A 12,431-nucleotide genomic window follows, 5' to 3' on the forward strand; every position below is an offset into this window, starting at 1 on the left:
GAACCCCAATTTTGGCCTCAAACACTGGGTCTCTCTTCCTGGAGGGAGAAGTAGCTGCTAGACTAGGAAACAGTGGGCCCCACCAAAAAGGAGCCGTTTTTGAAGAGGGGGTGTAGGATTAGGCAGAAAATTAAGGCTGATGTATCTGGAGACATTTCAGTCAGGGGCTGGAGACAATTCCCGTCCTGCTCCATTCAACAGTCTTTCCTGCTGCTTTAACCCTTCCTACAGCTCAGCCACCTGTATGTAAAATCTTGCTCTCTCCCCTATTCCCTTCCCACCTTGTATTTCTTACCCACCTGAAAACGGTTCTCTCCTGTGGGTTTTTTTTTTTTTTTTTAAATCAAAGTATACCAGCCATGTGTGAAAATGCACAAAACCAGAGTTTACAGGTCAACAAATTATGACACAATGAACATACCCACATAACCGCCACCTAAATCCAGAACGAAATCATTACTGGCATCCCAGAAGCCCTCATTTTCTCTCCCAGTCACTACCCCACCCTCCTTACCAAAGGCAACCTCTAACACCACAGAATAGTTTTGCCTGCTTTGGAACTTTATATAAATGAAACCATTCAGTAGGTATCATTTGGCGTCTGGTTTCTCTCACTCAATATTATGTTCGCGAAATTCATGAATATCACATTGTGGTAGCAGTCCTCACTCATGTTCGTTGCTTTACTGTATGCCATTAAATGAATATAGTATAATTTAGCTTTTATGCTGTTGATGGACATTTGAGCTGTTCCCAGTATGGGGTTATTATGAGTAATGCTGCTGTAACAGTTTTGTTTGTGTCCTTTGATACACTTAAGTTCATATTTCTGTTGGGTATGTACCTAGGAACAGAATTACTGGGTCCTAGAGTAATCATATGTTTAGTGTTAGTAAAGGCTCCTAAATAATTTTTTTTTTTTTTAATTTTTTTTTTTCAACTTTTTTAAAATTTATTTTTGGGACAGAGAGAGACAGAGCATGAACGGGGGAGGGGCAGAGAGAGAGGGAGACACAGAATCGGAAACAGGCTCCAGGCTCCGAGCCATCAGCCCAGAGCCTGACGCGGGGCTCGAACTCACAGACCGCGAGATCGTGACCTGGCTGAAGTCGGACGCTTAACCGACTGCGCCACCCAGGCGCCCCTCCTAAATAATTTTTTGAAGTGTTCCTGTTAATTACACTCCTGCCAGCAGTGTCTTAGAGTTCCGGTTACTTCCCATTTTCATCAACACTCTGCATGGTCAATCCAAAAAGATTGAAAAATTTTAGCCATTCAGGGGGCGGCTCAGTTGGTTGAGCACCCGACTCTTGATTTTGGCTCAGGTCGTAGTCTCACTATTCGTGAGCTTGAGCCCTGCATTGTCAGCGCAGAGCCTGCGTGGGATTCTCTCTGTCCCTCTCTCTCTGCCCCTCCCCTGCTCTCTCTCTTTCTGAAAATAAAAAAATATTAAAAAAAAATTACCCATTCGGGTGAGTATGTAGTAGTATCTCATTGTGGTTTAAATTTACATTTCCCTGACAGCCAATGAGGTTAAGTGCCTCTTCATACCTTTATTTGTCATTTGGATATCTGTTCGAGCATTTTGTCCATTTTGGGGGTCCCTTTTGTATTTGACTTTCTGTCTTCCTGCTTTGTAGGAGTTCTTAAATATTTCAAAGATGAGTCCTTTGTAGGTTATAGGGATTGCCAAGTATTTCTATGAGCATATGAATAGAGGACTTCGGTTTTGGGTCTTCGGAAGCCCCAGGGCCACTCGGACAAGACTGGGGGCTCTGTGTCCACTTTGATCACTAGTGTAGTCTCAGCTCTTGGCACTTAGTAGGACTCAGCAAGTATGTTGAATGAATAACGGATGGGATAGGTAAGACTCATCCAGGTAGTTTGCCCTGTGTTGGGCTGATCCCTAAGGTCAAACATCAAGAGGGGCTGGCGGGGGCAGATTTCCTTCCAGCCCAGCCAGCTGTGACCTTGGGAAGGGGAAGACACCCAGCCCTTCCCTACTGAAAGAAAAGAAATAGCTACAATCTGTGAAGAGAGAAGCACGGAAGTAGGGAGCGGAGGTCACAGATGAAAAGACAGGAACTAGCAGCAGGTAGCAAGCCAGACAGATGCTTCAGGAGAGACTCCATTGGGGGTGGATGCTCAGACACCCTCAAGGAGACAGCGAGCATCACAGCCGACTTTTATGTGACAAGGACTTCCAAAGCCCACGTGGGTCTTCTCCTCCCGCGAGACATGCTCACTCTGAAAGCTCGTTAGTCTAAAGAGCTCTTCTATACTTAGAAACACTATTCCCTCTCTGAAGGAGGTGCCTTGACTCTTTGGTTGCAGGGTCTCATTCCCACCTCCCCGAGGGGAACTCTTTTTCTCAGGTCTAGGTGTGACTTCCTTGTGGCCTGTAATGTCCATCCTGCAGATGGAAAATGATCCAGTCACTGGCAGTCCCTCTCCAGGAAGTCTTTCCCCAGGCCTATGGCACTTCTCTGTTACCGTCCTTCTCCTTCTCTTCCTTCGGACACAGCAGATACCTGGTCAGGTCAGGGGTCTCCACAGGGGAGGGATTTCTCCCTTGCAACACCGTGACAAACTCACAGCACTCCTTTCCCAGGTTCCCTAGAAGACAACGAGGCTGGTGGTGACTTCAGAATTTTCTATATAGGATGGGTTTGGGGTAGAAGACTGGTTGGAGAGGAGCTAGATGACGTGTCATGAAATGGCATTTGTATTGCAACCACAGCATTTTCACTTAGAACGTGGGCTTTTTTGGCAGAGGTGAAGGACTTGGGGAGGGGTGGTCCTCATTGTGGAGGAGCCTGTGAGGAAGCGTCTCTGTGGGGCAGGCTTCTTCAGTCTTGCTTGGCATGTTTCCTAACACGGGGTTCATTTAGCCTCGGTCCTGAGGTCTCCAGGTCCCATGGCCTTCCATCGGGGACAGCTGAAGTCTACCAATGGCTTCTCCATGGGCCACCTGGGTAGTCATCCTGAAACATCATAAAATTCCAGAGCCCTGTAAATCTTGGCTCCTCTAACCAGTGTGGTAAAGTCACAAGACTAGCCTGACACGGCTGGAAACTTTTCTGTCTTTTGTCTCTGCTGGGCAAGGGGTGCCCCCTCCCATTTTTCCCTTGCTATAACCCCTCCCCTCCTATCTCCCTTCCAGAGGTCAACTTCTTTCCTGCTGCCCAGAGCTGAGGTGATATCCCCTTCCGGCTTCATTCAGTTCTAGGAGGATGTAGTTATGGGGGCGGGATAGGGAAGTGTGGCCATCTGTGCTCAGGGCCAGTTGCTCTCACCATCTCCTTCGCTTGTCTGTAACTCAGCTCCCCTTTCCCAAAGTCCCCTGGATACCCTCTCTGGATTCCTTTGGGCAGGAAGTTTCCGACTATTTGGAAGCTGCAGTTCTGAAATTACTGGGTGTTACTGGGAAGCCCCAGCAGCAAGCAAAATAGCCTGGCGAAGCATCCACTGGGGACAGAGCGGTCATCTTTGAGAGGAAGTGCCGCAGAGAGGCACGTGCCCCAGTTCTGTGCTCACATGGGTTTGAATCCACACTCAGCCACACATTAGGTGTGTGACCTTGGGTCAGCTCCTTGATGTCTCTGAGCCATGTCTATAAAATGGAGACACTACTCTTTCAGAGATGCTGTGAGCATTAGCGATAATAAGAGCATTCGGGACATTCCTGCGCATAGTAGGGATATTATGTCTTCACCAAAGAGGGAGAGGCCCCATCAAGGATCAGGCATATGCAAGGGCCGCTCAGGCTCTCCCTGGGGTGCACGCTGAAGTCTAGCCTTCCCAGACCGTGAAGGGCACGCCTACCTGCAAAGGAGTAAAGACTGGCAGTCTTCAGCTCCGTGGATGCAGGTGGGGAGCTAGTCTCAGGGCAGCATCCCTGTGGTGGGTCATCAGCCAGATACGAGTAATCTTTATCTTTCCAGAGCAAGATCACAATTTGCAAACCAGATTATTGTTTCACCCCGCCCTCCGTGTTTACTGCTCTTTGATTAGCCAACGGCCCAGGGGTTCCTAAACTGGCCCCGTCAAAGGAATCACCTGTGGGCATGTCTTTTAAAATATAGATTTCCAGGCCTCTCTCCTGGAAATTCTGTTTCCAAAATCTGGTGCCAGGCCAGGAAATCCGCCCTGTTAATTGGTGCCCCAGATGACTCCTGTGATCTGACCAGTTTGGGGAACGGTGCCCCAGCCTGGTAGTTTCTAACCATGGCTGCATATTAGAACTCCTGGGGGAGGTTTAACAAAAATATACCTTTGTTATAGGAGGAAACATTGAACTTTGTCTGGGAAGGCTCTAGAAGTCTTCAAAGACATGGAGATGCTTCAGTTGACTCTTCCTGTGTGGATTTATCTATTAACTCATTTAATCCTAATAATTACCCTATGAAGTAGACTGTTGGAATATAATAGGTCAAAAACAAGTCTGTGGATTGGAGAAACCTAGGTATATTTAAAAGTTATTTAGGTTTGGGGCGCCTGGGTGGCTCAGTCGATTGAGCGTCGGACTTCGGCTCAGGTCATGATCTCGTGGTGTGTGAGTTCGGGCCCCGCATGGGGCTCTGTGCTGACAGCTCAGAGCCTGGAGCCTGCTTTGGATTCTGTGCCTCCCTCTCTCTCTGCCCCTCCCCTGCTCACAGTCTGTCTGTCTGTCTCTCTCTCAAAAGTAAATAAACATTAAAAAAGATGTTTTTAAAGTTATTTAGGTTAATCATTAGGGAAATGCAGATCAAAATCACAATGCAATATCACTTCATACTCACAGGTTGGCCATTAAAAAAAAAAAAAAAAAAAAAAAAAAAAAAGCAAAGCCCAGAAAATAAGCCTACATTGGCAAGAGTGTGGAGAAATCCAAACCCTCGTACATTTGCTGGTGAGAATGTAAAATGGTGTAACCACTGTAGAAATAGTTCGCTGTTTCTTCAAAAAGTTAAACATATAATTACCATATCCCCAGCAATTCCACTCCCAAGTAAATGCCCAAAAGAATTGGGAACAGAGAATAGCATTCTAGTCGGAGGAAACAGTGAAATGGCAGGCAGGCCAGGGAGAACGTGGCAGTTTTGGAGAACAGCACGTTTTTTAATACATGGCTGGGTGGGGAGTGGGAGAGAAAGATGACAGTGCTCTCTGATGATATCAGGTACGAAGCTTGGGACTTTACAGGGACTTTTTGTTTGACGGGCTGGTTTTGTTTTGCTAAGTGGATTACAAGGTCCTCAAGCATAGATACTTTATATTTTAAAATTTATACTAATTTTTAATGCCTTATAGTACATTTAAAATTTGTTTGTGGACATATTCTAATTTTTTAAAAAGACAGTTTTTTTTTAGGAGTAGCTTTAGCTTTACAGTAACATGAAAGAAAGGTACAGAGCCTTCCCATAAATCCCTTGCCCTCATACATACATAGCTTCCCCCTTCATCAATACCATTGACCAGAGTGGTACATTTTTTTTTAAAAATTTTCGTTGTTTTTAATGTTTATTTATTTTTGAAGGAAAGAGAGAGACTGAGCATGAGTGGGGGAGGGGCAGAGAGAGAGGGAGACACAGAATTCGAAATGGGCTCCAGGCTCTGAGCTGTCAGCGCAGAGCCCAACATGGGGCTCGAACTCACAAACCGTGAAATCATGACCTGAGCTGAAATCGGTTGCTTAACTGAGCCACCCAGGTGCCCCACCAGGGTGGTGCATTTTTTACCAAGGATGAACCGATATTGACACGTTGTCATCACCCATAGTTTACCTTAAGGTTCACTCCTGGTGTTGCACATTCTATGGGTTTAGACAAATGTTTAATGGTATGTTTTTTTTAATGTTTATTTTGGAGGGGGGCCGAGAGAGGAGGGGACAGAGGATCTGAAGCAGGCTCTGCACTGACAGCAAGCCTGACTCGGTGCTCAACGTGGGGTTTGAACTCATGAACCGTGAGATCATGACCGGAGCCAAAGTCTGACACTCAACCAACTGAGCCCCTAATGATATATTTATCATTAGAATATCATGTAGCATATTTTCACTGCCCTACCGATCCTCTGAGTTCTGCCTGCCCATAACACCCCTCCCCACTACCAGTGATCTTTCTATTGTCTCTCTAGTTTTGCCTTTTCCAGAATGTCATGTAGTTAGAATCATAGAGTACGTAGACTTTTCAGATTGGCTTCTTTCACCGAGTGATACGCATTTAAGCTTCCTCCGGGTCTTTTTATGGCTTGATAGCTCATTTCTTTTTAGTGCTGAATGATATTCCATCGTGTGGCTAGGTCACAGTTTGTCCGTTCGCCTGCTGAAGGACATCTTCTTTGCTTCCAAGTTTCGCCAATTACGAAACAGGTTTTTGTGTAGATAAACGTTTTCGGGTAAATACCAAGGAGTGCACTTGGTGGATCATATGGTAAGAGTTTTGTGAGAAACTGCCAGACTGTTTTCCAGAGTTGCTGTAGTTCTGTTTTCCCACCAACGATGGAAGAGAGTGGCTGTTGGCCCACATCCTCTTCAGCACCTGTGTTGTCAGTGTTCTGGGTTTTGACCGTCCTAATAGGTATGTACTGGTTTCTCGTTCTTTTAATGTTTAAAAAAATTTTAATGCTATTTATATTTGAGAGAGAGAGAGAGAGACAGAGAGAGAGAGACAGAGAGAGAGAAAGAGACTGTGAGCAGGGGAGGGGCAGAAAGATGGAGACAGAATCCGAAGCAGGCTCCAGGCTCTGAGCTGTGAGCTGTCAGCACAGAGCCTAATACGGGGCTCGAACTCAAGAACAGTGAGATCATGAACTGAGGGGAAGTCAGAGGCTCAACCCACCAACCCGACAGAGCCACCCAGGTGCCCTGGTATCTTCTTCTTTTAATTTGCATTTCCTCGATGACATATAGGGAGCATCTTTTCATATGCTTATTTTCCATCCACATATCTTCTTTGGCGAGGTGTCTGTTAAGGTCTTTGGCCCAATTTTTATTCAGGTTGTTTATTTTCTTACTGTTCAGGTTTATTTTCTTCTGAGTTCCAGGCTTGGATCTCTTGGCACGTCCAGCTTGTTACATCCCAAATGGAGCTTGTCATCTCCTGGATATCTGCTCCTTTTGCAGTCTTCCCCGGTTGGGTAAATGAAGCCGCCCTCCCATTGGCTCATGTCAGCCGCCTGGGAGTCGTCTGGACCCCTTGCTCTACCTTGCCTCCCCCCTACCCATCAACCACCAAGGGCCATGCATGGACTCCACCTCCTAAATACCTCAAACATTTTTTGTTGATGTAAAATTTACATGCAAAAATTAAGCACACAATCCATTGGCATTTAGTACCCTCACAATGCTGTGCAACCAGCAACTTTATTTAGTTCCGGGGCACTTTCCTCCCCCCACCCCCGGAGGAAACCTTTTAACCCATGAAGTTACTTCCCTCTCCCCCGCTCTACTAGTCTGCTTTCTGTCTCTGTGGATTTCCCTATTCTGGACATTGCATATAAATGGGTCCATGCAATATGTGACCCTTTTGTGTCTGACCTCTTTCGTTCGGTGTAACGTTTTCAAGGTTTATCCATGTTACAGCATGTATCAGTATTTCATCCCTTTTTATGGTTGAATAATCGTTCATAGCATGGATATAACAGATTTTGTTTATCCATTCATCTGTTCATGGACATTTGGGTGGTTTCTATCTTTTGACTATTATGAAGGGCGAAGCTACGAGTACTCAAACTTTTGAGTACTTGTTTTCAGTTCTTTCGGGTATATAAATAGGAGTGGAATTGCTGGGTCCTATGGTAACTCTATGTTTGACTTTTTGAGGACACAACGAAATAATGAAAGCTGCGAAAAACCCCAGAAACCCAGTGTTTCGGTCACTCGGGTTTCAGCACTCAGTGCTGGCACAGGGCAACTTGTCACCCTCCACGCATGGTCCTGAGACTAACACAGTTCAGTTCAGGCCCCAGAGCGACACTTCTCTACAGAGCTTGCCCGATGTCTTCAGGGAAAAAAAAAAAAAAAAAGAACACCCTGAAGATGTATAGGTTTTGTCACTGTGAACTTTAGAGACAGACATGGCTTTGGCGTGCAGGGAGGAACTGAGTTGTCAAAGTGCTTAGCTAAGAGAAAGGAAAATCGGCTTGTCAAAGCCTTCGTCTCAGCACCACTGCAATGGATCCCTGTACAACATGCTATTTCTCAGCAGGGCTGACTGTCCATTTTCTCGCTCCTCTTTGAGTTCCAGTTTCTGGTTCTGGGGGTCGTCACGAATTAGTGTAGTATTTACAGCATTGCACATGGTGGCTGAGGAATATTTTTGGGTATTAAACGCTTTCTATTATTCTTACATTTTTATATTTGTAGGTCTGGACGTCACATATATGAAGCATGATGCTTATCCTCTTTATTGGCAGCTGCATGGACACTCAACCCTGACGTTGCAGGTAGTTTCATTTTTATAAAATTATGTAGATTTAAATTTTCAAAAAAACCCAAACAGACTAATGAAGCGTTCAGTTCTCCAGTAGGAACTTTCTTTTTCTACTATCTCCTCCAGAAGGAGAGAATATTGGATCCAGAATGGCCACATTTTTTAGCAACCTGGGGCAACATCAAGGGACTCCCATCCCATCCTCTTTGCTTGGGAAGATTTTGCCTTCTTTCCAACCTGAGGTATGAGTAAGAAGCTTGAGTGAAGTCTTGGATGGGGATGTAGGGTATTCCTGTGATTATCGCCGAGGTTCCTTCTAGGAGGATTTCGGGAGTGGTAGATGGATGTGGGGAGGGGTGGGGGAAAGTTTCAGATTCATTGCTCTTTCCTGCCCAGAGTCTTAGAGCTCACGCTGTCCTGGTCTGGCCAGCATTTTCATTCTTTCCAGAAGCCTTTGGGGGCCATAGGGCTGGAAGGTTTGCGTTCTCAGAACCAGGATTTGGAGCAGTTCCCTCTCAAGGGTCTTCCTTCCCACTCCAGACGCTGGAAAAGACTATCCTTTCTGACACTAGAAGAGAGTGGTGCGATCCAATGGGGACCAGGTCCCCTGCTCATTCTCCTTCCAATTATCCCATGGGTTATTAGAGACCTAGCTGTCCCTAAACTCAAAGAAGGGAGAGGAGCCCAACTCAGAAGCTGGGGTGGGGGTGGTAAGGAGTGTTGGCAGACAGAGGGAAGAGGTGTGAATAGAGTGAGGTCGGCCAGGGGAACACAGAGAGCTTGAGCTACGAATCAAAGCCGATGGTAAAACAGCCTTTGTCCTTGAGATCTCCCTGGATCGGAATGAATGAGCCACACACCACAGGTTCTTGGGACGGGCAATGTGGTGCGATTGAAAAGGCACTGGACTTGGGGATTTTAGACTGGCATTTGAATTCCACGGCTGCCCCTTAAGAACTGTGTGATCTTGGGCAGATGACTTCTCTGAGTCTCAGTTTCCCCTTCAGTACTACTAGCACAGGCTTTGGACTCAGAGAGACTCTGCTCCCAACACCTGCATGACCTTGGGCAAAGTGCTTAACCTCTGAGTCTCAGTTGCCTCATCTGTAAAACAGGGGCAATAGCCCCTTGGAGCTGTTGTCGGGATTGAGTCAGATAACAGATGGGAAGTAGATTCCATCATTAATTTAGGATCATGGAAAAATGGTGCATCTGGGGCCAGGTGACACGGGTTTGAATCTGCCCCTAGCTGGCTGTGTAACCAGTCTGAGTACCAATTCCTGCTCTGTAAGAAGGGGCAGTAATATTTTCTTCATGGGGCTCTGACGAAATCAGGTGGACGAGAGCACTTTGTACAGCTCTGTACGAATGTGAAGGATTATTTCTGTTCTTCAGCTCACCCTCCAACAAAGGCTGAGTAAGTACTGAATTGGCAACAAAAAGGGAGGGTGAGGGAAGGAATGTGAATCTTAGGGGGAGTAGCAAAAAAGCTCAAATAATCCTCACACTGTGTTTCTAACACTTTCCATTAAGCCTAAACTTCAAGGGAGAGCTCACAGCCATGGGAGGGAGGTGAGGAACGGGGGAGGGGGGGGGCCCGGGGAGTGTGAGGAGGGAAAAAGAGCCCACGGCTGTCAAACCCCAGGAAGGCGGGAAAGGTCTTTGTCTGGTGAGGAAAAATGGAGTCTCTCAAGTCCCTGCTCCCTCTGCGTCTCGCTCTCTGACCCCAACTCCCTAGTGACCCACAAAACTCAGCTCCCGGCTTGGAGCCAAGAAATGCTGCCTTCCAATGCCCCCTACCTGGCAGCTACTAAGCAGATTCAAATACGCTCAGGGTCGGACTCCGCAGAGAGAAGACAGGAGCCCTGCTGTTCCCTAAGGGAGTGCAGCTTGCTCCTTCTCTGCCCGCCGCCTGGGGCAGAGACCCTCAAGTCAGGCTCCTCCTGGCTCCCCCCCCCACCCCATGCCCTTCACCTTCCCTTTGACAGGTCAGAACCAGGACCAGATGCCAGGGCCGGAGGCCTGCTGGTCCTGGGCTCCACTGAGAGGCGGGATCACGAGTGCCCTTCTCTTGGGAGCTCAGCCCATAGGAAGTGCCAGGGAAATGTTTCCACAGATTAGTGCCTCCTGGGGTGAGGCAGAAGCAGGTGGTGGGAACAGGGCAAGGGAGGGAGCAAAGCCCAGGGAGCCCTTGGGAAGAGCCCAAGGACAGAGGCTTTTTTTCTCCAGGCTCCAGCCTCCAGAACCGGGAGGCTGGGGGTTCCTCCAAAGCTCCCCTGCCTCAGTGCCACCCCTCGGCGACCGCTTCATGCCGCATAGCTCACATTATTTGGCTAGTTGTTGTAGTGATTACAGTGGTATCACAGTTTGACTAAGTTCTGCTCCAGATGTAGGATAAATTGGAGGGCAGGCGAAGGGATGCAGGGGCAGGAGAGGAGAGATGAAAAGCCAGCTAAAAAATCCAAGGGAGGTGCGGGGAGAGAAAGGAAGTTAACAGCAAAAAGAAATAGATAAGCAACGGAGAAGGCAGCCTGGCAAGCATGCCCTAAATTAAACATTTCTAGAAGGTAAAACCTGCTTGAGATTTTCCCAAATCTGCATTTGTTAAGTCTGGCCTTAATAAGGGGTGGTTAAATAACCAGCGCAAGACAAACAAGCCGGGTAACCTCTAAGACGGGGACAAGAAGGCAGTAAGCACTGGTCAGCCTAGGGATGCAGATGTTCAGAGGAAGGGAGAAACCAGATTTCTTCTGGCCCTTCCCTACTCCTTGGCCTGTTCTTTGGTGAATCCGGAGTGATCAAGGCAGGAGGGTGATGTATCATAGTGTGGTTTTGACCCAAAGTTTCATCAGCATTAGCTTTGCCCTTGAGTTAGCCTCGGCCGAGGTCAGGCACCCCTAATCCAGCTGGCTCCTTGACCTCACAGTTCGTGCAGGTGAGGAACTGGCTCCTGGTCTGTGTCAGCATTCTGGATAAACTCAAAGATGAATTTCACCTGGGTCTCGTAGGCGCGGACTGAGATTTTCTCATTGATGCCGTGGATGCTGTGGGAGAGATTTAGGGGAAGGTTGGAGAAAGCCAACCGCTTTAGCACAAGCCTTAGTGCAGAGTACCCCCACCTCACATGCCCTGAAGCCACTGGCCTTTGACCCTCCAGGGGTAGGAAGTGGGCACGTGGGAGAGGCTGTTTGTAAGACGTGAGGTTTCATGTGACACGTAGGTCATCTTTCCTGGATCCATGACCGTGGCAAAGAATGGTGGGGGGAAGAAAATACTAAAATCCTGGGGAGTTCAGAATCATTTCCTGCCCTGGAATCGATTTGATAATTTGTCCCCTGAGGGGAAGTTATCTTTTTAATTCTCTTTCTCTCAGGCTAGAGTCCCCTGACCCCCACATTGCTAGGGGCACAAAAGGAGACAGAGGGAGACTGCCCAGGGCACCTCTACTTCACCTAGGAAATTTCCATCTGATCCTGTGCCCACAACCAGCCTCCACACCACCCAACACACAACCACACCACACATGTAACCTCAAAGATGAAAGGAAATAAAGAGCAGCAGCCTGCGGCTCCAGTTAAAAAACAAACAAAAACCATGAAAGCTGTTCTTGAGCTCGTATTCAAATACAGTATTTTCATTCTACTGGCAACTGACTTAGAGTGGGGAAATCAGGTCTGGATATGGTAAGGAACAGAAAGGTAGATGGAAGTCAACCCCCCACGCCCAAGGACTAAAATTTTGCTGAAGAACCCACAAAGTAGTAATTCACATACAATAGTTAAAATTGAAGATCATGTCTTAGATCCCTATAGTGTTTTCTTCTTTTTTTTAATGTTTTATTTACTTACTTTGAGAGAAAGGGGGAGAGGGGAGGGGCAGAGAGAGGAAGAAAGAGAATCCCAAGCAGTCTCTAGATTGTCAGCGCACAGCCCGATGTGGGTCTCGATCTCACGAACCTGAGATCGTGACCTGGGCTGAAACCAAGAGTCAGAGGCTTAACCGATGGAGCCACTCAGG

The 12,431-nt window shown here is 47.2% G+C and overlaps 1 protein-coding gene across 3 annotated transcripts in view; it reads right to left on the reverse strand.

Annotated features, from left to right (window-relative positions):
* Positions 1 to 8,372: 8,372 nt before the first annotated feature.
* PM20D1 (peptidase M20 domain containing 1) overlaps positions 8,373 to 12,431 on the reverse strand; it is a 32,887-nt gene continuing 28,828 nt past the window's right edge. For all 3 annotated transcript variants that reach the window (XM_060644295.3, XM_060644294.3, XM_060644296.3), the window contains one exon: positions 8,373 to 11,458. In XM_060644295.3, the coding sequence (XP_060500278.1) occupies positions 11,335 to 11,458 (124 nt within the window). In that variant the 3' untranslated portion in view covers positions 8,373 to 11,334. The remainder of the gene's footprint in view (positions 11,459 to 12,431) is intronic.

This window comes from Panthera onca, chromosome F1 (assembly GCF_046562875.1).
Source record: "Panthera onca isolate mPanOnc1 chromosome F1, mPanOnc1 haplotype 2, whole genome shotgun sequence".
Taxonomy (NCBI): domain Eukaryota; kingdom Metazoa; phylum Chordata; class Mammalia; order Carnivora; family Felidae; genus Panthera; species Panthera onca.